This window comes from Rhamphochromis longiceps, linkage group LG13 (assembly GCF_057381845.1).
Source record: "Rhamphochromis longiceps isolate RC_006_pf linkage group LG13, R_longiceps_female_GT1.1, whole genome shotgun sequence".
Classification (NCBI taxonomy): domain Eukaryota; kingdom Metazoa; phylum Chordata; class Actinopteri; order Cichliformes; family Cichlidae; genus Rhamphochromis; species Rhamphochromis longiceps.
The window spans coordinates 19740225-19764758 of NC_140569.1; the positions used below are offsets into that span (position 1 = coordinate 19740225).

Here is a 24534-nt window from a genome sequence, read left to right on the forward strand (position 1 = left end):
CCAGCCACCAGTAAAACAAGCAAACAAGAAAAAGATCACTGTATATAAAACTCAGCCATTAGCACATTTGAAGAAAAAAAAACAAAAAAAAACAACTTTTTTGTTTAATTAGTACTTCCGTTGAAGCATTGTCTAGAAGGCTACAGGCGGTCCAGCGTGTCACATTCATCCAGTTATTCTAATGGTGTACTGTGTTGGTACAAAAATAGGATGTTGCTGTCTGCCACAATACTTTCGACAGGGTGCCTTTTTGGTCAATTTCAGCTGTCATTTTTGAAGACTTGTGGCAACAACAAGCAGTTGCGTCAGTCTGTATTTATTGCCACATAACAGAGGCAATTTCTGTGACTATTTTCAGGGTGTATCTTTGGCTCTGTCGCAGAGAAAGGATGCCCCCAGCTGTGACTTTTGACAGCAGTTTGGAGTTTTGAGGTCTGGCTAGCATTTATGATCAGAAGTGTGCAGTTGAACAAATTATTATATCAGCAAATTGTGAAAAATGAAACATTTGACATTTGAAAATGCTACTCACAGACCAGATTTATTGTATTCATAAAGAGAATAAAGATGCTCTCTTATAGTCACGCAGAGAGGTGTAGTGTGGAAAACAGCAGACATCACTCTTACTTGACTGAGCAGCAAACAATGTTAGTTTATTGTCCTCTAATCATCACACAAGTAGCAACTTCCAAAATGGCAACCCATCCATCTCCCTCTCTGTCGTCCAGCAGTCCACCTACACTTTCAGACCCCGCCTTCTCATTTCAAACTGGCCTATCAGTTTGAGGAAAAAGAAAAACAAAGAAGATTCATTTTCACAAATAATCCTAAAATTATCATTCATTTGGCTGCCACAGTGGTTTGAACTGAGTGACTTAAGCCAAACATTTTGTTTATACGCTGGTGCACAGAGGTGTGTTTAGCACTCATTATACAACATTTTAAAAACCCACCATAGGGGACATGGGGAAGCTTTCTAACACGTATGCATTCCTATTTGAATCTGGTCACCAGAGTTTTTATATTGTCGTAATCTGAAATAGGATGACATTTTTGATTTTTAATTTGAGTTTAGTGTCAGTCATTTTCCAAATACAAAAAATTATAATAATAAAATAAATAAATTTTTGCAACAGAGGTTATTACAGACTTCAACAAAAAGAAAACAACAAAGAAGAATTTTACCCAATGTGAAATGGAGACACAAAAATCACAAACTGAAGTAAAACTACAGGAGGAAAAAGACCCTCTTAGAATGTCAACAAATGGTTCTGACTAATAACACTACATTAAACTACAAAATTACATTAATTTATACAGGGAAAGTATACACAATTGAGAATGTTAACAATATAAATTAAGAAATATGTTAATTGTAATAAATGAGATAAAATGCATGATTAAATTTACTACGTGTTTAATTATTTGAAAAGTTTGTGGATGATAATTAGAGCATACTAATATGCAGCAATGTGAAAGTTTTCACATGGCTCTCTATAATCCCATGAAAAACTAAGCAGAACCCACAATTTAGTAGCTACTAAAACCATCTTTAGCAGAAATAACTTGACTTAATTCTTTTTTGTATGATTTGTCAGACTCTCACACTGTTGTAAAGGAATTTCTACCTGCTGTTTACAATGTTGCTTCAGTTCATCGAGATTTGTTAGCATTCGTCTGGAGGTCTGGACTTTGACTGCATAATTGCCAAACCTGGATTCTTTTCAGGCTCTATGATATAGATTTGCTGTTGTGCTTGGTATCATTGTCCTGTTGTATGACTCAGTTTGGCCCAAGGTTTAGCTATCAGACCGATGACCTCAAAATATTTTGGTATACAAAGGAGTTCACGGTCGACTCAATGACTGCAGGATGCCTAGATCCTGTGGCTGCAAAACAAGCCCAAATCATCATCGCTCCATCACCGGGCTTGACAGTTGACTGAAAGTGTTTGTGCTGATATGTTTGCTTTTCACCAACTATGCATTCTGGCTAAACATCTCTATTTTGCACTAGTCTGGTGTTTTGTTAAATTTTACTTTGCAAACCTAAACCGTGATGCTATTATTTTATTCAATTCAATAAAACTTTATTGATCTCAAAGGTTGATCCCGAAGGAAATTGGGTTAAAATTGGCTGTTGACCTTTGCCAGCGCCATCTTTCCCTCCGACCATATGTACATTACACAACATCACATGGGGAAGACAGGTCAGAGAGGTATAACAATGGAAAATGCACAACATGAGGTAAGACGAGGAGAATAAAGGACTCCCCCCAGGCTGAGCTCCAACAGGGAGATCAGTTTGAGAACAGAAAAAAAAAACACCTCAGGACATAGCACATGAATCATCACATCTCACAACGTAGAAGGCATAAGCTTCGAAGGCGTTTCGAGGGGGTTGGGGGGGGGGGGGGAGTGTAGGTCTGTGTCAGAATTTTAGGGAGAGAATAAGCATTTTACTGGCAACCCTTCCGAACAAGATATGCCTATTCAGTAGAGCTGGGCGATATAAGATTTTTTCATATCACGATATGTTTTTTTCATTTCAGGCGATAACGATATCTATCACGATATAAGCCAAATAACTATATTTGTAAGATTTAAATGTGCCGTTGCTCACAAGTAAAATGTGAAATAATCAGCAGCTTGTTTTTATTTAAATATTTATTTCCCATAATAAGTTCAACAGGGTAGATGTACTTAAGGAACATGAGACTTTTTCAGATAAATAAAGGCAAATATTGCAAACTACACAAAAGGCAGCCGCTAAAGCGTTTAAGTTTCAAAATAGAACAAACGAAACAGACTAAATTGTCAATTCCACTTAGAAACAAAATATTAATTCTAAAAATAAATCTTAGTTTGTTTTACAGAAGAACAGACAAAACTGACTAACTTTTGTCAATATCAAATAAACTGAGAACTAAAAGGAAATTCTCAATCTCTCCTTGTTGTATAGCTTAGCTTTTCAAACAGTTTTAACAGTTACTTTAGTCTGACAAAAGCCGAATGACGAATTAACGCTTCCAGTCAGAGACTGAGGCTACGTCTACACGTACACGGGTATTTTTGAAAACGGAGATTTTCCGTTTTCGTTTTAAAAAAATAATCCCGTCCACACATAAAAGCAGAAATGAAGGAAAACGCTGCTATGAACATGCCAAAGCAGCAGGTGGCGCTAGATTCCTAACCGTGCAGAAATGTTGGCCAATCAGAAGTCTAGAAGCCTCGGTGGGAAAAAGTAAACAAAGCTGGGGCATAGAAGCAGAACCGAGTCGTATGTGTGGAGGGACAGTAACTGTGTGTATATGTAAGCATTTAAACACTGCAGAGAGTAGAATTGACAGTAACAGTATTGTAGAAATTCATTTCACCGAAACAATAACGTGGCGCACAGTGTGACGTCAAAAAATGCGCACATCTTTGACGCTGCATTTTCTCCGTTTTTCTAGTCCACACGTAAATGCAAAAACGGAGTTTTTAAAAATCTTCGTTTTCAGTGACCAAAAACGCCGTTTACTTGTGGACGAAAGGCGCAAACGCATAGAAAAATCTGCGTTTTCAAAAATACCCGGGTACGTGTGGACGTAGCGCATGCACCAGTTTATTGTATTTCCAGACTTGCTTTCGGCACAATTTACAGTGCACGCTACTCTGTTTTTTGTCAGACTTGAAATAGCCGAAATACCTTCACACTACGGAACTTCTTTGGCTCTTCCGTTCGACAATCTCTCCGGCGTTGGAACCATTATCTGTTTTCTCTTCGGTCACGCTCGGTTGATTTTTCTAGTCGGCACACTCATTTCCTCCATCCGGTTGTTCAGTGATGACGCGACGAATCCTACTTCCGGGTCTAAAGTAGTCTGCGTTTAATATGGCTTTTGTGTTGTTAACATGTTTAATGTTTTGTATTTTCTTCTATTTGATCTCAAAAAGCTCCTAAAACAGTCAGTGATCCCTGTTGACCTCCCTCGGCTTTTATTACCGCTAATCATTTATTTAAGCTCAGTTTTTAAAACCCTAGGATGTAACTACAGCCCAGCCCATGCAGCAGTATATGAATGACTAACCTCGTATTGTGGATGGATTATCTCAGTTGTTCTCCTGGCTGAAGTTTGGTCCTTTTACAGCATCCTGCCATGCGATTACATTTGTTTCTGACCACCGAGAACACTCACGTTAACTTTTATCGAGTGGAAAAAAGGTTAGCTTGTTTATATTATGCTAACATAGCTGTGTCGCTAGCGGTCACATAGCACATCATTATATACCAGCTAGCCCAACTTCAGTAACCCTACAAACGTCACTGCTGTTTAGTTTTCTGTCTTCATTTATGCTGGAAGTGATAGCAGAGCTGCACGTTTTAATTTGTTCCCAAAACCCCGCAGTCAGGACATGCTATATTGTATTTAGATAGAAGCTAGCGAGCTAACTCCCTGCTAACTTCTAACTCCGTTAAATGTCATAAATTCGGTTTTCATGGATGCTAAACTCAATTGTTACACCTGGTAGAGCAGAACGCTGATCATTTTATTAAAGATGAAAGACTTTAGACAGTTTTTCAACTCTCAGTAATGCCATAGTGATCGTTTGATATATGGACCTGCAGCGGAGTTTAGACCCAGACACGGCTAGTGACGTCAGACTGAACAACCGGATTACCCGGGCGGTACGGTGGTGGGCTGCTTCCCAAACAAATACACATGTGCGGCTTGGCACTTGTGCTGTACGTAACAAGTCACGTGACCTGACGCTGCGGCTGTGATTGGTTCGGCTCTGCGCTACTTAATTTGGATTGGCTGTTCTTTTTTTTTTTTTTTTTTTAAGAGGACAAGAGCGGCGAGGTCTATCGCGATAGTTTAATTTTTCTATCGAGAAAAGGTTATATCGCGATACATATCGTTATCGTTCTATCGCCCAGCTCTACTATTCAGTCTTCTAACTGTACTGTCAAGAGCTTCAATGTTTAACATGCTAACGGAGACCTGCATTGCCTAAATTATAGCTCTTAAGTTTTTTGCAATTTCTTTGAGCAGGTCTGAACTTTATATGAGTTTGTTGGAAGGTCCACTCCTGGGAACACTGTGGTACTGTGTTAACACACCTGAATACTTCAGATCAGAAAACTGACAGAATCTCTGCTTTTATAGAAGTGCTCACACTTGCTAATGATCAGTCAATCAGATTAATCTGATTAGCAGCACCTGGCTGCTACTTACCTTCTCAATTCCTATGGTGAAAGTGCAAGTCCTTAGTCTTTCACAGGACTTCATAGAGTCCTTTAAAAACTTTGTTCTTCACATAACTGCAAAGCTGGTACAGAGTAGGTGTTTTTGCAAACTTAAAAACTTAAATTCAGTCTCACCTTACTTGCATAATATGAAGTATGCATGTAGAAAACATATTCTTACATCAGGCTGCAGAAGTTTATGTAACAGCAGGGGAAAACCTTTTTTTTGGGGGGGGGGTTCTATTTGCTTTAAGGCATTCAACAAACAAACTTTGAAGTAAGTAAGTTGGGAACATATCTGGTAATTAAAAAGAGTGACCTCCTTCGCTGCAGCCATCTGTTTAGCCTTCACATGTAAAATTATTCAGATAGTCAGATACACAAAATAAATTACTGCTGTTCAAAAATTTCACATGTTTTTGGCTCCACTAATAAATGTCACACCCTGTGAATGTTGATGATTATGTAACTTCTCTTGCTTTGGATTCCATCCATCCTTTTCCACTTATCCAATTCAGGATTGCAGAGGGGCTGAAGCCTGTCCCAGCTGTGACAGAGCAAGAGGCAGGGTACACCCTGGACAGGACGCCAACCACTGCAGGGCTGGAGAATGACAACTAAATTACCTAATTTTGAAGATACAGACAAATACTTGGAGGCTGGATGCATCAGGGATTGAACCACTGACTTTCCAGTTAATAGACCTCAAGAGCGAGGCACCCAGAACAGAAATCTTAAAACGTACATCATTTGTAATTTTAGTAGCTTCCTCAAAGAGTTTCAAACACAGCACAAGTCAGAAAAAAGGTGCATAAGAAAATTTAAATGTTGAGAGCCAGGAGATGATTAATCGCTGCTAATATTACAACCTCTCTGCATGATGCTCATTATTCTCTTTACTGATTTGCTGGTGTCCTTTCACAATTCCCACTTCTTTGCCTGTCTGCTTTCTTTCTTAATCCTAATTGTGTCAACTTGTCAAATCTCAATTGACGTCACTGTATATGTATATTTCATATCTGAGTTATATGCATCAAACCAGCTTCATGTGGAATTGCTTCACAGCGCTCCCTGGGAAATTTTATCCTGCTTTGATTTAACTGGGGCAGATTTTAAATGCCAAATGCAAAAATACAACCAAATTCTGTACGACATTATGTCTGTTTGGTTTTCTGTAAACCCACCACATCGAAGCAAATCTAATATTACAATCGCAGCCACAGCCTTAGATCACCATCATCATAATGTCAGAATGAAAGTACAAAAGATGTGAGTGTTGCATTTGCCAAGAAGAACTGTTTAAAGAGTGAGTATTTGACTGACAGAAGAAAACCAAATACGACGGCCAAAAGTCAGTTGTTCAATTTGAGAGGCAAAAAGATTTCAGATTAGCTCCTTGACAGATACTTATGTGCTTATACTGTATTTAAAAAACAAAAAACAGACTGAGGAAACTGAACAAAAAAAAGAAAGAATACTGCAAAACAACAAGCATTGTCAAACATTTCTAAAAAAGAAAGATGAGTGTAGTTATGTTTCAGTGACAATTCATAGTGTGCCTAAAACAATGTGTTTTAAACAAACAATAGCACTTACCCCAAAGAGCAAGGGCTATACTAAAACTTTAATGCTTCACGATGTTGTTATCACAACATGCTGATGTCGGCCTGTTGTTATTACAATATGATGACATCAACCTGTCATGGTGTCATTGTGATGTTGTAATGATGTTGTTGAAAAAAATAAAAATTGTGTCAACAACTGAATAAGTGTTAACATCCCTACTATAATCTCATTGTCTGGTTAAAAGCAAGCAGTTTAACTCCAAACCTATCCTCACTCACAAGTATTGACGTGCTTAAAGGTAAAAGTGTCCTGTCAGACTATTTTTATTTGATATCATTAAAGGTGACGCTATAGAGCTGTGTTGTTGGTGAGTGTATAAATATACGTGTACACAATGTACATCAAGAGATGCAGCAGTGCAATGCAGTTACAAAGACTGGTAGCTGGTAATTATACATGTAACATACAACAAACAAAAAGTACAGCTTTTATAAGGGAACACATTTAACGTTGACATTAGACCTTAATGCACAAAGTGCATTAGTTAAACATTAAGTAAACACAATGCAGTTCAGGACAGGTCTCCTTCAAATTGGTATAAAAACAGAGATGAAGACAGTCAGGTGCTGTGAGTTTAAACACAGATGTATCAAATGTGTTTGCTTTAACCGCCCTGGCAGAGGAGATGTGACTCCCTATGTCAAAACACAACAGAAGATTTGAAACAGATCACTGTGCTGTGTTTGATCAAGATGATTCCATCTGACACCAGTTTCTTAATCTACCTTTTATGATGCCCTTGGTTGGTCTGTGCGGGTTCCTCTGAGAAATACTAAACAGCAACATCTTGCGGAACATTAACCCTGTGGAGGTCCAGGAACCCTTGTTACCCTTACTCTGATCTGAACATAAAGTCTGGAAAAGGTTAAGTAATTCTGATTTGGCGTTACCAACCGCCACGAGTTGGCAGCACCTCATAAATGTTTAAACCTTCTAAACTGTTTGGGTCAAATTTGACTAACCTGATCTTTTCAGATTAGATTTTAGATCCACCAGTGCAGTGTGGGTGAAGTAAAGGAAAATTGTGGTTTTAGTAGTGACAGAGTTTGAGGGAGACCTTCAGAACGTCATAAGAATTGTCTGTGCTCCCAACACATTCCTTAGGTTGCCACACAGACAGGAACCTGCTGGGTCTTTGAAGGCTCACAAAACAGTGAAATAGTAAAAGCCAAAAACTCTGAGTGATGATAGATACAGTAGTGCACTTCATGAAATGAATTATACAGATGTCTGAGAGTACCTTCCCACAGATGTGAGATCTGAAATCGAGCAGCACAGTGATGGAGAGGTCAGCAGTGTCAAGTCACAGCAAGACAGTTCCCAGCAATGGTCTTTATGTGCAACATTTGCCTGTGCCTGCTTGGGTTTCTGTCTTCCTCCCACAGTATAAAGGCATGCATGTTAGATAAATTGGTGATTCTAAGTTAGCCCTCTTGGACTCTATAGAATAAAGTGTTGCATGCGCTTGTTACATGGCGAGTATATTACATTTGCTCCTGCATGCACCCACGATGTAACTAAATAATCTAAAAATAAATAAATTAGAATCCAGCCATTGAGCTAACTGTGTCGGGCTAAGAAAGAGCAAGCACACCAATGCAGAGTCAAAGGCAGGCTTGAAACTTAAAACAATCATTTATTGAAGGTCTATATCAATCTGTGAAAGTGAGAACACAGATATAAAGGAAAATTAATACCGGGAACAAAGATTGGGCGAACAGTATGACACGACTAGGCTAAGACAGCATAATGGGTGGGAAAGACAGTGGGAGCAAATCAGAAATAAGTAGACTAGGGAAGTAAATTTAACACAATGCACACGAGACAAGAGAGACTAGCACAAAGTATAAGTAATACTGAAGCTTCGACTAAGACACGCCACATTTACATGGGCAGAAAATAAACACGGATACAGAACAGAGAGAACAGATAGACATTATGACAAGACTGAGGTAACAATAGGATCACTAACGACGCCAACTAAATATTACAAGGCCAAGAAGAAGAACCAGAGTATAAACAAAGACTACAGACTACGAACTTGATTTGAACCTATAAGTAGACATAAACCAAAGGTAAACAAACACAGAGACAAAGGCTGACTGCACAGAGATGAGACACAGGAGAGGATGAAGAACCAAGGTATATAAAAAAATAAACCCACAACAAACAAAACTTAGAAGCAATAAGAAAATAACATTAAACTCAAAAGACTAAACACCACCAAAACTAGAATATCAATTATTTTCACAAACTCAAAAATAAATCCAAACCACCAAAACTCAAAAACACATGGTCAGAGAACCTAAAATCCTCACAAACTGACTTCAAGCTAAATGCAAAGTAGCTGAGATTGAAAGAAAAGAGTGCGTGGGAGGTGGGGAACTATAAAGACTCCTGAGTTGCCGTTTCAGAGAGTCTAGGGAAACACATGTGCGGATCCCACACAAAGTCTACTACTACCACTTTAAATGCACTAGTTTGCCATGAATTAATAGGGATATTATAGATGTTAGTTACGGAGGTGTTTCTGGTATATACTATAGCAGTGAAGGCAGCTGTAACTTAAGGTAAGACAGACTGTAAGGCCAAACTATGTTAAACTGCACTGTCCCTTTTAAATAAATAAATTCAAATGCAAAAACAAATGTGGTAAAAGCTAAAAAAACCCCAAAAAACCACACTTTCTCTGACCTCTGAAACATTATTAATATCAGATAGGCTGTTTATACATTTTAAATCGATCTGTATTTCAAATTTTCATGAAACCATGAAATATTTAAAATATCAAAAGTTTAAAAATGCCCCAAATCACATCATTTAAATTCCTGTAGCACAGGGTTAATTGCTATGTTATGTTAAAGCAGTGATGCTTACGCTTGTTAAGGAATATATAAATACGTGTGAATGTTGTCGATAAAAAGGAAAACTTACACATATTTTCGGATATGAAGCAGAATTTTTGAATGCATGGTTGGTAGTCCTGGCATTTTTCTGTTGTTCATCATGTTTGACAGTGTAATGATCCTGCATGAAAAATGATGAAAAAATGATGTTTTTCCTGTAATGAGACAACATAAAATTCAACACTCAGTATTGAACAATTAGACTGACTTTCAATGAATTTTACATCTCTGACACCAAACAGTCTCTTTCCTGAAAATTCAGACACAAAACTTACAAAGCTACAAATCTTTTTAGATTGCGTTTATTGAGGATAATGATGTTGGTTTTTCAGTATGCATATAATATGTGCCCATATAGAAAAGAAATGTTTTAATAAACTTAAAGATTAATCAAGCAAACAATATCTCTGATAAGCATGGAAACAATTACTTTATATGTCATATAAAACAAACATTGATTTTTACAGGTACTCTGAAAAAATTTTTTTTTGATAGATATTTCTCCATAGGTATGGATTTATGTGATCACACATCATAATACGTCAGCTACCCAGGAGTGAACTTTATAGAAAGTGTTGCTATTTTTTTTTGTTTTTTTAAAGAAAGGGTAAGAAAATAGACATTGATTTAATGTCTGTCCTTTTAGCAGAAAAAAGAACTAGTCAGACTGCACTGGAGAGAAGAAGCAGTGGGTGGTAGCTAGTCAATAGGGAAGAGGTAAATCTTTCAACAGCTCCAAATTTGTCTCATTTAGATTCTTGTTTTTGTAAACCAGAGATACAGCACTGAGTAAAGGCAGTTCTTTTGATCAAAATCACCTTTAACACAAAAACTGCTTTGAAATTGCTGTCCTATTATTCAAGGGTTTGTTTGTTTTTTGCATATTTCCAAAAACACAAGTTACAACATGTATTTATGAAAACTTCCAACTGAGAATCACCTTTGATGGTATAGATACTGGCTGACTATTTCCCCCTGCATCCAGCCTCTATGCACAGCGTGACTGAGGCTCTGCACCAAATACAGAGCAAAAAATAACTTTTTATTGATTTTTTTCATGCAGCTTCTCAGTCAATCAGAGGATTTCCAAATGTTGGAGATTCTCTTGAAGATGGCAATCAATAGATTTTTAAATAGTTCTGTCACCACAAAAATGTTAGCAGAAGCACAAGTGATGTGCATATACAGTAGACCTTCAAAGGTCTTTATGCAATTTGCTGGGATTCATTTATGCACAGGTCTCTTAAGGTCCCGCCACTGCATTTCATTCGGGTAGAAGTATTGCAACACCTTGATGCATGACCTACCATCCTTGTCAGTTGATACGATCTTCAATCTTCTTCTTGTACCTTCATGAACTTGAAAACCGAACATGATGACAGTGGCCTGCAGGAGTCTGAGATGTAGCTCTTGGGTTTTTTGCAGTTTCTCTGAGCGTTGAACCTTGGGAGGGATTTGCTGAGATATCCGCTCCTGAGAAGATTGTGGCATTGAGTTAGCACATATCTTAAAGCTGCAGACACGGAAACGGTCAAACCTCTGTTTTTATATAAATTGTTTGAATTTGCATAAAATATTTGTATATGATATTGATATTATCACTCACATGCCCTGAGCAATGTTCCTGTTTATCAAGATTAGTCCACTTGTCTAGGAGCAAATAGGGAACGTACAAAGATACATATATCATTATAGCATGACATCAGACTTCATTATAGTAGATATGATACTAGGTTTCTTTGAGTGATGTTGACTTGTTTTAAAGTAGGGATCAGTTCATTCTCCATTTGAAACAAGCTGTTCTTGTTATTCTTTAAAGCCAGTCTCTCTAAAATTTGCAAACGAAAGGTTTATGGAGCAATATGGGTGGGGCTTACATATCCATCGCCTGAGCTGTGACAAGTCTGAAACAGACAGTTTAGAACAGTAGGACGTTTTTGCCTAAATCCACCGACCTCATGTTTTGAAACTGTGCACACGGCATGACACCGGTAATTATAAATAGCAGAATATGAAGGGACAATAGGTGCACTCTCATCCCTCAATAGTGTACAATCTTCTTTTTGAGAGACATATTTGTTGACAAAACAGGAAATTGTAATAATACATCAGCTCAAACACCAATAATACAATGTTCAAACATTTCCAAATGTGTCATATTTTGGCATGTAAATTAGCTCAGGTGATTCAATATAAATTATTTATTTTTGTAGAACTACAGACAATATACCGGAGCATCTGACCAGGAATCAACATTCAGTACAGGGAGATCTCTGTCAGTTAGAATGAATCACACAATGAATATTAATGCAGGAACAAAACCCAAGTGAAGTATCAAGCAGCTTCACAGTGGGATGAAATTGGGCTCAAGGGGGGAAAGTCTAAATTGAAACTGACAACTAAAAAGTGCAGAAAATTGCAAAGCCTGTAATTGCTTATGTCGGCCATTCAGGACATTAAAATGAAAAACATTGTATTCTCATCTATTTCAGGTAGAAAACAAACATCCCGACGAGGTGGGGAAAGATTCACACGCAGGTACAAAGGGCAAAATGTTGAGAGAGGAGAGGAAGGCTGAAAGAAGAAGTCCATTCTCACTATGTGATCTGCACATTAAAGAGCCCGACGAGCAGCTCAGACGCCACGGGAAAGGTGCTTCAGCAAGTTTCAGCTCCACCGAGAGGCATATGGAAGGTTTTGAAGGTCATATTTAAAACAGTGAATAACTCTTATTGAATTTCTGATAAGCCTCACTTGGCATATAAAAAACATCACATCTAAAGGATGAAAAATTATATTTCATCTTTATCTATACAGGTAAATCTCATTGAGACACAAGGTCTCATTTTCAGGAGCAATCTTTATTTTACCTTTCAAGAATGATAAAAAAAATTACATCTCCATATGATTGTTTACAGTAAATAACGCTGGTTTAGTATTCCTTACAGAGACCTTAAATCTGTGTGCAATTGACCCTTTGCTGCTCGTTCTTTCCACAGCACGTGTGCAGCTGATAATTAAGTGCTTGCAGATTAACCACCAAACAAAACGCCTTTAATTTCAGACATAGTGGAGAAAAATTGTGACCTGATTACTCATGTAATTAAGCTACATGCTCCTAGCTCTAACCAAAGTATTTTAACCAAATTTTAATAGAAAGCTAAACTTAAATATAAAAAAAAAATAAATCATGCAAATAATGCAGACACTTTGTTGTTGTATTGCACCACTGAGCTACAGTATAACCAATCTTGTAAGTATGATAGGGAAGGGTGGTGTGTCATGGTTGACTCGGTAAATAACATGCAAACATCCTATTGCTCATATTTTATTCAGCATGTTGATAGGAGTGCAGTGCTATGTCATAACGTACTGACTACAGGAGACATCCTTAAATCTAGTTAAAAGCTCACAGAGCTGCTAAGATTTACCCTAAAGTTGGATCTTGTAGCATCCTGGATTACAGTTGTGAAATATGTGACAGTTGCAGGTTTTTTTGTTACTTACATCATCCGTTAAACTCTTTAACTGTAGAGAATGAAGTTTATCGAAACGTCACCTGAATCCGTCAAATAATCAAGAGCTTGACTGATCAGCAGTGCCTAGATTAGCGAATAGTCAATTGCTGTTTTGCAGCTGTTCAATTTACCAACGGCCTGCATTAAATTAATGCAAATTATGTAACTCACCGGAAGAAAATATTTTATAATTTCTAATTCGTTTATGAAAAATTGTTACATTTAATAAAGAAGCTCTCTATTTTGATGTGTGTTTGATTTCTCTATGCTTTGGTCATGTGAGACTTTCTATGAAAATGACTAATGGCTAATGATGTGAAACTCTGGTTAACATTTTTCCTATAATGGTGGACCAGTCTCTAGTCAAAATGCCCGGGCCAATTTTCTGTCCCAGTCCAGCCCTGTATGCAGCTCATCTGCAGTCTGGTGTTACCTACATCTTCCTATTCAGAAGGCAGAATTTCAGAGTTCTGAGTACAATCGAAAGCACCACGACTGCAGTTTTTGTGTTGGATGTAAAAGGCGCACATGACGCTGTGACGTAGGCTAGAATCATGGCAGCAGTCAATGACGGTCCAGGCGTGGGATTTCTCTCGTGGAAATATGCACATTATCTTTTCCTTGCTATTGGTAGGTGGCACAGTGCACTTGTGGCAAGTAAGCAAGCTAGAAGACTGGCAAAGTTATGGAAGCAACACATTAACAAGAGAATTCTGAGTAAAACCAAAGTTACTTTCCCTAGTAACTAGTTACTTTGAAAGTAACGAGTAACTTGAACTAACTGAGTTACTTTTGAGAGAAGTAACTAGTAATGTAACTAAGTTACTATTTTAAAGTAACTTGCCCAACACTGCTAATTACCCTAACTTGCATGTCTTTGAAAAAAGCAGAAGAAAAAGCTCCAGATAGTCCAGAGAGAACCCATGCATGCACAGAAAAAACCTGGAAGCTCCACAAAGAAAGGTCCTAGTCTTAAATCAAACCCAGGACCTTGCTGTCGTCCCAGACCTTGTTGTGTGGCAATAGTCAACAGTGCTAACCACTGCACAAGTATGCTACCTAGTTTAATACAAGAGTAGGTTCAAAAAATAAAAAGGCATTTAAGCTCAGACGATAAAACCTGAACAAATATATGCAAGAGAAGGTCCGTGTGGAGTAGATATCTCAGGGCACTTAAAATGCACATTTTAAGGTCAAGAGGATAAGGAAAAGTCAAGAGTCTGCCAAATGCCCAGAACAAACGCTTGACTTCCCCTTTAACATACATGTGAAATCAAATTATTATGAGGAAAGACTGCAGAGATTGAATTTAGTGTGAGACAGGGGAAGAATCGTGGCCAAAGAAGATGAAAAACTCAGGGTGAAGCTTGAGGCCAGGGGGTGGCGGTGAAAGGTCTTCAAAGTCAGTATAAGAGGTTTAAGAAATGTGAAGGGCTGCTGAAAGCAAAAGAAGAGAAATATGAGTTCGCAGTAGGGACTTGAGGCCACTCGAAGGGCATGGAGGAGATGCGGAGTAAGGCAGGAGGTTGCTGAATATCAGAAACAACAAAATTAAAGTGTGTGCGTCAGTGCAGGAAAAGCAGAAAAGGAATATAAAGATTTTGAGAAATTTGGTTAAATATGAGTAACCAAGAGCCAGGTTTGATTAGATTTATTGTCATTGAAAAGTAGATTAGTCAAACAATAAAATAATGTTTGGCATTCAATTTGACATGCAAACATGCAGTGTAGCTTCGTGTTTGCAACTGGTCAAGACGCTTAGGATGACGTCTCTGTAGGAGTTCGTGACATTTCAGGTAGAAAGCTCATTTTTCTATAAAGTCTGCAGAAAGTACAACCATTTCTGATTGTGTTGGTGCGCCAACTGAGGACGCCCAAGACAATCAGCTTAAGGACACACTCCACCTCACTGCCTCTGAAAATGGTTAAATTGAGTGTGTGAGCTGCCCCAGTGTTAGTCTACAGTAAGCTCCTTGGTCTTCTTGGTGCTAAGGGTCATTCATATCTCCACACCAAGCAGCCAGCTGTTCCACCTCCTTCCTGTAAGACTCCTTGTTGTTCCTGCTGATAAAACCTGGCACCATGTGGTCATCTGCGAACTGGTGTTTGATTCATGCTCATAAACCATTCAGAAATTTTCAGTTTTTGTCCTTTGCAATGTTTTTTTTACTAGAAAAAATAGACTTTTTACAGTGCTGGGGTCCGTTCTTCGTACCTCGCTTACTACATCCAAGATCAAATGACACATCCAAGATCAAATCATCGCGCTAACTTTGAGCTCGCTATTCCGGTTCTCCGAACACCCCTGTTGTTGACGATTAGTATAGCTGGATGAAGTAATGTGAGATCACTGGGTGGCTTAACAGGGGCTACGCATCGATAGTAGAAACATTGATCGGCAACCCTTTGATTGGTCGGCGAAAATGTCGAAGGAGCGCGCTCGGTATTTTTCGGCAGCAGAGCAAGAACTCTTGAGTGAGGGATTTCAGGAGTTTCAGAGTTTAATTAAAACGCAAGGGAACACTGCAAAGGCTGCAAAAGCAAGGAGAGAGGGCTGGCAGAAAGTTGCTGACAAATTAAACTCGTAAGTAATTTAATAATAATAATAATAATAGATTGGATTTATATAGCACTTTTCAAGGCACCCAAAGCGCTTTACAATGCCACTATTCATTCACTCTCACATTCACACACTGGTGGAGGCAGCTACGGTTGTAGCCACAGCTGCCCTGGGGCAGACTGACAGAAGCGAGGCTGCCATATCGCGCCATCGGCCCCTCTGGCCAACACCAGTAGGCGGTAGGGTAAATATATTATATTATATTACATTATATCCTCTTTCAGATTAGAGCCACGGCAGGACCCACTAGAACATGGGAACAAGTAAAAGTGAAATAGAATATTCTACAGAATGGTAATATTTATCACTTATATTGCTTTTAGTCTCTTGGAAAGAGACCCTGGAATAATCTGTTTGTTTATAACAGCAACCAAGAAAAGGGCAGAGCAAAAAAAGACAGGTGGTGGTCCTGCACCCCCTCGTCAACAAGTTGGTTAAGTAAATAATACCCTCACGGGAAAATCGATATCTCTCTATGAGCACACTGTCGCGCTGAGCTAAAGGATCCTGTCTGTCCCGCAATATACGCTGAATTCTGAGGACTCTCCTTATCAATCTTGCACCTTCCGCAATGGGTTGCTCGCGTAAACGGACAGGACATGGCTGCGACAGGCTTCCCAAATCCACCTTCGCTTTTATAGCCGTGGTCTCTCATCTTGATTACACGAAGTAATTTACAATTACTACTCTGAAATATGAATTACATCTGTAATAATCACATACATGTAATAGAATGTTAATAGTACATTTCCCTTTTTTAGGGAATGACCTGTATGTATCTGTGTGAAATCAATAAAAGGATCAAGTGCTGCATTATCTTTAGTTACATTGATGTTATTTATTTATGGTGAAACAGTGGTGGAATATCGCTGTTGCTTTCGTATGAATGACGCGGGCATACCTGCGTGGCCGCGATCTAATCCTGTTTACATAAAGTAAACCTGCTCCCCAGCAGGTTTACGCTTACGGCTCTGTTGCTATGACAGCAAGTCCCGGATGGGCTTCGGGGAACCGAACGATCCAGGATCACGCGAAATCGTCAACAATCTAATCCAGCTAACTCACTTAGCGCGGTACGAAGCACAGGCCCATGGTCCTGGGTCATTTTGACCCAGCGTTTTGCGTTTCCTTGAAGTTCATTTTTGTGCCTTGTGTTTGTTCTGATTTTGTATTAGTTTAGGGTTGAACCTGAAGTTTAGTGTTTTATCAGCCCTACCTGTGTCTGTCCTCGGTGCTCTGTTCGTGTCCCCGTGTTGTGTTGTAAATCAGTCTGTGTGTTTCCTGCTTTACTTTGAAGGCTCGTGTTCTGGATTTCCTGTTCTATTCTGAAGGTCTGTGTCTGTTGTCATTGTGTTCAGCTTGTGTCCTCCAGTCAGCGTGTGTATTAGGATCAGCTGTTCTCCCCTCCTGTGTGTGATTACCCGATTACCTTGTGTGTGTGTATTTAGTGGGTGTCGGTCTGTGTTCGTTGTCGGCTTGTCTGAGTTCATCCGTGTATCGCTGTGTTTCATGGTGCTTTGTTCCCGTCTCTGTGTCTCTGCCCCGCAGCCCTTTTCGTATGTTCTCAGGTTTGTTATTTAGTTTTTCCCAGTTTAGGTTCCCGTTAGTATTTCTCATGCTTCATTGTCTGTTTCTGCCACTGCCACTTGTAAATAAACGTCACACTCTTCATCAGTCGCTTGCTTGCATTTTGGGTCCTCATTCATCTACAACACGACTGCTGCCCCAGCCGTGACATTATCTGAGTATTGAACATTTAAGTTTATCAAGTATTCTATATCTCCCACTACTATGTATCCTACTACTCCTCTACTCCACAACATATCCTATTCCTAGACTTAGACATGGCTTTCTGGAAGAAATTGGTGAACTTTTTCCCAAATTAAAACAAAATGTACTATATTAGTGTCATTTAATTGTAATATTCATATTGACAACTTATAGTAATTAACTTGCAGTGTCTCACATTCTCATCCAATTACTGCCACAAGCACGATGTCCACATTTCCCCCCTGTAAATTCAGAAGAGCTGGATTAAATTAACTATAATTTAAAGACTGGCACAAGTTATACAGTTCAGTACATCTTACAACACGGCAACAAGTTTGTTTTACTCAAGTATTTGAATGACGCTTAACTTAAAAAAGCACCACTGACGAACAATGGGGGTGTGAGGTCAGTTTTTTGATCATTAATATGCAAATTGTCATGACCATTGAACAGCGGCCACTGATCAATGGCCATGAGTACCATCGACAGAGAGCTGGGGAATGTGTCATGGATCTGGGTCATTTGACCCAGTACTTTGAGTTTATTGTGTTTTTGTGATTCTTTGAGTTGTAATGATTTAGTTTTCTGCAATTTAATATTGAGTTTAGTACTTTTCATGCCCCTGAATTTGTTGGTCATTTCTGGTTTGTTCTCTTGTCTATTAGGTTCTCTTTGTGTCTTTGTCTTCATCTATGTGACCCTCACTCCCTCACTCTCCAGGTGGTAGTCATGTCCTTGTATCTCCCTTAACAGTTTACATGCTTCCCTCTTTCTGTCTCCTCCCTTTGTCTCCCCACTATGTCTTGTCCCTATGGTCCTCCGGGCATACCTTTCACCATCTTACAATGCTGTGATTGCAGCTATTCCCCAACTCTCTGTGAATGGCCATTAATCAGTGGTCATTGATCAAGTCCAGATGAACATAGTCAACTTTTTGGGCTAACTTTGAGACAGACAGGTGCCTGAGTCCTTTAAAGAGACATGGTGGGAATAAAATTACATTCATTCAGCAGATTTTGTAGTCAGATATGACTTGAATCAATTTAGCATTGTGCCGCTAATACCAATCTATTTCTCTAGACAGGAAATCAATTTTTCATGTGTGAATGCAGTAATGAGCAGAGCACAGTCACCAGCATCTGCAATACATAAAAGATTATTAGAAGCTCCTAAAAGTGCACATTCAGTGCTTTTTGCTGTAATTTAAAACTAGACTGAAAAATCCAATCAGTGTCAATCAAACTTCAAAATGATTGCAGCTTTAAAAGACAGCTTTCTCCAGAAGTTTAGACAGAAATGGCAAGCTAGAGATTAGTCTAGAGTTTGATGGATCATTTGGATCAAGAGTGGTTTTCTTTATCTTTACAAGAAGAGCACAGCTGCATGCTCAAAATGTGGAGAGACTGAACCTGTGACCGGACACAAATTTGTAATTGCTGAATCTCTGGTAGCCAGTGAACAGTGGACACTGCTATGTTGTACTGTGCTGGGGCAGCACAATGAGGACAGTGGACACCAACAGACTGAATAAACTGACCTGCAAGGCCAGCAACACTGTGGGTGTGGAGCTTGACTCTGTGACTGAAGAGTCAGAGAGGACAAGTTACAGAAAATATTGGACAATCCTTCACATCATCTCCACGATGTGCTGGACAGGACAGCAAAAGACTCATTCAACAAACAATGCCCCACAGAAATTTCTCACCTGTGGCCATCTAACTTGATGGCCCTGTGACACCTTGGCTAGTTTCACTTGCCATAGCTTGTTTATATTGATTGTATGTGGTTTGACTTTGAAGTATTTATTTTAACATATTGCATCTTGATGTGTTCTGGCTGGTTCGAGTTTGAATCTGAAATCAGTGGTCCTTTTGCTCTCTATACCTTTGAAGAACCTGGGTGGAAAGAAAGCGTTTATTAAACTTGTCAGTTTTAGTCTAAAAGTGAGACGGGCTCAAACTGATGAAACACAGTGGTTGGTATTATGTGGTAAAGTGCTATAGCTGAGCACGGCAGCATTAGGCAGACAATCTGGTATCTGGTCATTTAAGTGAACTGCAGCTCTGCTCTCCTGTATTGCATATCTGAGTGAACAAATAGGCTTGTTCAGCGGTGGTTGGAGTTTTACTTCAGAGATGTATGACCTTAATGTGGCAACAATAGCCATGTGACATTAAAATAATTATGATCTCATCTGTGTGACAGTTCAGCGCATGGTCTTTGAAAGCCATAGCAAACTGGTCAGTGGTAATTGATGTGAAAGGATGTGCTCTTCAAATAGGGGCACTGGTTTTGATCATTATTTCAGCAACCATAAAAATAACTGACATGTGATCATTAAAAGTGGCAATTACAATTTCAAAGATAGTCAGAGATGAGCTAAAAAAAAATCCCAAACTAAATCTTGCCTGTGATCCAGCTCGTGAGTAGGGCCTTACTCCAGGCACCGAGGCCCATACTGTACAAAGTATTATTCTTTACTTATTATGAGTCCACACAGATCTCGCTGCTATTTAAACTGTTAAACAGAAATACAATGAAAGCGAATCCCACGTCTATTAAAATGGATAATAACAGTTTTTTTTAATGTAGTCCTTTAATAACTAATAATTGGGCATAAGGGACTGAGTTCAGCAGAGAAATCTTCAGATAACTGGCCAAATTTCAAATGAATTCAAAGTTAACTGAATATTAGATGTGAGAAACTGTGCTTTACTTAAACACTTTTCTCTGTGTAGCTTCCTTGTCGCTGTGGCTACCCATCTGAGGAGAAAACGTGTTTTATACATTACAATTTGTATACATGCTTTGGAGAAATAAACTGTAGTTTGAAAACTAGCTAGACTAGCCAGCTAGCTAAAGCTTGTCTCCTTAGTCTGATTTCATTCAGCTGTGTTCCATGTAGAGTTTTTCATGTCCCTAATTACCTGGTGTGTATATATTGTCTGAGTCTCCTTTTGTGCTTTGTTGCGTCGTCCCTCATGGCTGCGTCCTTGGACTATTTTCTCCTAACCTGTCTTCTATGTGTTCTGAGAGAGTCAACAATAAAGTTGTTTTTGAGTGTTACTTTGTGCTTTTGGAGTCCTGGGTTTGGGTCCAAAACTTACCCTCCACACATCTGAACCCATTTGTCTGTATCTAAATATTTATAAAGACTGTTTATATCTATAGTCAAGTTAACACAAGATGCCAATATAACCTCCCACTCACTCTTGCTGCTGCATCAATAATACACAGAGGACCCAAAACCTACTTAAATGTTTGACTTGTTTGAGATCTGGAGCTGATCATGAAACATCTGGAAATATAATCTCAAAGCCCAGTCTTAATCCTTCTGTGGAGAGCAGCAACGGGGACTATTTCTTGGAAGGTGTTTTGCAGTTGAATTCATGCACGTCTTGAAGAGCAACCATGTCCGTGTATATGTACATAATGAAAAAAATGTTATGGGCTTTTAAAAAGAAAAATTTTACCCATTTTTTTTTTTTTTTACCAATTTTCATAATGGTGAAATCATGTGTGGCATCACAAGGTGGTGGAGGGTAATGAGTAGAAGAGCAAGTAACCAGTGATGTCACAAACACACTAGGACTGCAGCAATTGGCAGCTCAAAAGCCTTTACAATTATTTTCAAAACCCAACAACTGGGACTGTCACCCAGAGAATAATTAGTTTGAACATATGCTAATTATCAAGAAGGTTCTTAGATAAGATGAGATAAAGTTCTTATCTCATCTTATCTTATTTATCCCGAGGGAAATTCTTTTGTCTTAAACATGCTCAATGCGGCAAGAGGAAAAAAAGTACACAAGAATAGAATAAAATAAAATAACATAATATCAATACAAGTGACATAATGTCGGTGCAAGGAATAAAAATAGAGTAGCAGTATATAATGGGGGAATGAGACAAACATTCAATAACAAACATTCAGTAAGATACAGATGAATAATAATATTGCACAATCTGAGTAAAAAGACAAAAATTGCATTAATATTAATTCTAAAAAAGTCATCTACAGAGGGAGGAAGAGTTATACAGTCTTATTGTCACAGAAAAGAAGGATTTCCTGTGGCGGTCAGTTCTGCATTTAGCGGCGATCAGTCTTTTGCTGTGTGTGCTCAGATGGGATCAGAAGGGTTGTTCATGATATTGAGAAGCTTTTTAGCATTCTCCTCTCAGACCCCTCCACCAAGTTCTCCAGTCTGACACCCAGGACAGAACCAGCCTTTTAACCATCGGTCCATTAGGTCAGTTATACTTGAGAGAGAGAGATGTGGTTCAGTGTAAAAACTATTTATTGACATCTATTTATCTCAAATGTATCACATAAAAGAGCTCAGGAATCGATTCTACATGTACTGTAAAGCAGTTGCTTACCACTGGGTGAATGGGATGCCAGATGAGGTCAGGTCCAGAAAATCACCAACTTATGTTACGTGCAACTCATCTACTCACACTATGGTGCAGCTTGAACCAACGGTGCATAAATAAGCACATCATACAGAAGGCCCCACCACCAAGGCACCCAGTCACCTCCACTTTAGGCCTTCTGCTTCTAAATAAAAGAGAAACACAAGTTGTTAATGTATCCAAAACAAAAATCAAATGCACCCTCTGTGGTTAACCTGACTGCAGAAACACACTGGTGATCATCAGCTAGAAAAAGGGCCTCCTACCAGCTGAGTAACAGCTAACTATCAGATAACTTCACAGTGCTGGAAGGCTTCAAAGGAAATAATCTGCAGGTGATCTCTACAGAAACTTGAGTAGCACCAAACAACAAAAATGAAGCCAACTGAGTCTGAGGCAGCAGCAACATGTGCGCGACGCCCACCTGTAACAGTTATGCACAGCAACAAGTGAGTTAGTGGAAGATACTCAAATAGCAGCTACGATTTATAGTAGCACCATATAATGCGATTGACTAATAACGGTCATTAATAATGGAATACTGAAACATAATATTCATTCTGCTACACATACATGTCTCATTGTCAGATACCACAGCATCCTCACACCTATTTAATTTTACAGAAACCAGATGAATTCCCAGATACTGGCCTGAAAGCATTTTCATTCAGACGGCACACTGTACATGTGGTAATAAGAGAATATTGTACTATGATAACTAGAAATTAATTTTAAACAGCTGCTTCAGAGATTTCCGCATTAAACGGGAGATTCAATCATCTGCAAATAGCTCTACTGTAATCAAGACTATAAATGTGTTAGAATAACATTACGAATTATTTATGCCAATAACCCATGGCTACAATATAACCAGGAAAAAAAGTGTGCAATTACACTGAACAGAACATGTTTGAGCTCTTACTGCACACTTACTGACAGCACATATGCAAACTATGGAATAGGCAGGCTTTTATATAGCACTTTGAATAATTTTACAAACCACACAGTGCACTTTATTCTATTCACTGTAAACAAATAACTTCTTCTCACATTAAGGCCAAGTCCTGGCACTAAGAGTTTTTAGTTGACTTGCTAAATGATTTAAATTCCCACACTCCTAAATCATAACTTGGATTCTTTAAAGGTCACTGATTTATCTTGTCTAGAAATGTATTCTATGAGATATTTATCGGGCGTGGAGGCACCACCAGTGTGACTAAAAGTATGAATATTTAAAATGAGACACACATGTTGGCAGAAGAAGAAATGACTAAATATGTGCAGCTACATTTATTCCTATAAATAGAAAGGGATGCAATGAGGGTTGCAAATGTAAAAGACATCTTTGAAAGCTGTGGACGAATGCTCTGCAGACAGCCAGACAGAAAGGTAGTGGTGACCTACCCGCATAAAGAAAAAGGTGGGTGCTTTTTACAAAAATGTGCTTTCATATATAAAAGCATCCATTTGACTTTTCAGAGAGGAAGATTAGCTTTGGCTATGGTGGTGGACAGTGGAGAAGTGCAATAGACTGAAATTTAACTTCCTGCCCACACAGCTTGACTGACTCCAGTGAAACCTTTATATGTTAAATACTTATTTATTAGACAGCCAGTGTGGACACAGACACGTGTCCTTTCAGTCTGATCCTAGCTGTTCTCTTGTGTAATGAAGATGTTCCTTAAGATGCTTCATATTCTTTACATCGAAATTGATCATCACATTGATTTCATCTTGATTTATTTTAAAAAAAAGAAGAAAAAAGGTGTGTGGGGAGGTGGGGGGAAATTTCTGGTTTGTGACTAAGACCACTGTAGTGTAGAGGCAAAATTAAGCTTTAGATCCAATTATGTCCAATTAGAAGAAAATTGGTCTCCGTGTATCAATGTTTGAACCTTTTATTGTTTTATGTAAAGCACTTTGGTATGCCCAAGGCTTTTAAATGTGCTCTATAAATAAAGATTGTTGTTGTTGTTGTACTGTTACTGCCTGCTAATGTATGTCATTATTCCCTGCTGAGTTTCATTCAGGTCAGCTGACAATAGTGACATTTGCTCTAACATGACAACTTCTGCTTGCTTTACAAAAATGGAGCGCAGAGAAACAATAGACTGTGAGAATACAGGCTCAGTGCATTGCATATTTAGGGAGGAAAACCTTGACCCCTACAGCGAGAATGAATCCAGTAGCTGCTTTATGATGTGAAAGCCTTTTTCTGACATGGTTTTGGTTCACTTCTCCCATTACAGAGACAATGTCAAAGAAAATCAATACAAAAGTTCTTCTGAGTGCTTCTGTCCTGCTGGATAATAGTGCCCCCATCCAGCAATTATGATTGGTCACTGAACAACTTAATGAGAATTAAAATGATATGAATAATTATGATAAAATTAAATGAGGGGGTATCTTTGGCAAGAATGGTGCTCCACACAGTTCAGAATCAATGACA

At 38.6% G+C, this 24534-nt stretch overlaps 1 protein-coding gene across 4 annotated transcripts in view; it reads left to right on the plus strand.

The window, feature by feature from the left end:
* The window catches only part of mlip (muscular LMNA-interacting protein), a 40890-nt gene extending 27351 nt beyond the window's left edge, over window positions 1-13539 (plus strand). For 3 of the 4 annotated variants that reach the window (XM_085428314.1, XM_085428316.1, XM_085428318.1), the window contains one exon: window positions 12257-13539. In XM_085428314.1, the coding sequence (XP_085284440.1) occupies window positions 12257-12478 (222 nt within the window). In that variant the 3' untranslated portion in view covers window positions 12479-13539. Of the gene's footprint in view, window positions 1-5750; window positions 9553-12256 lie in introns of those variants that run through there. The other variant, XM_085428317.1, reaches the window with a different exon arrangement.
* Window positions 13540-24534: the final 10995 nt, after the last annotated feature.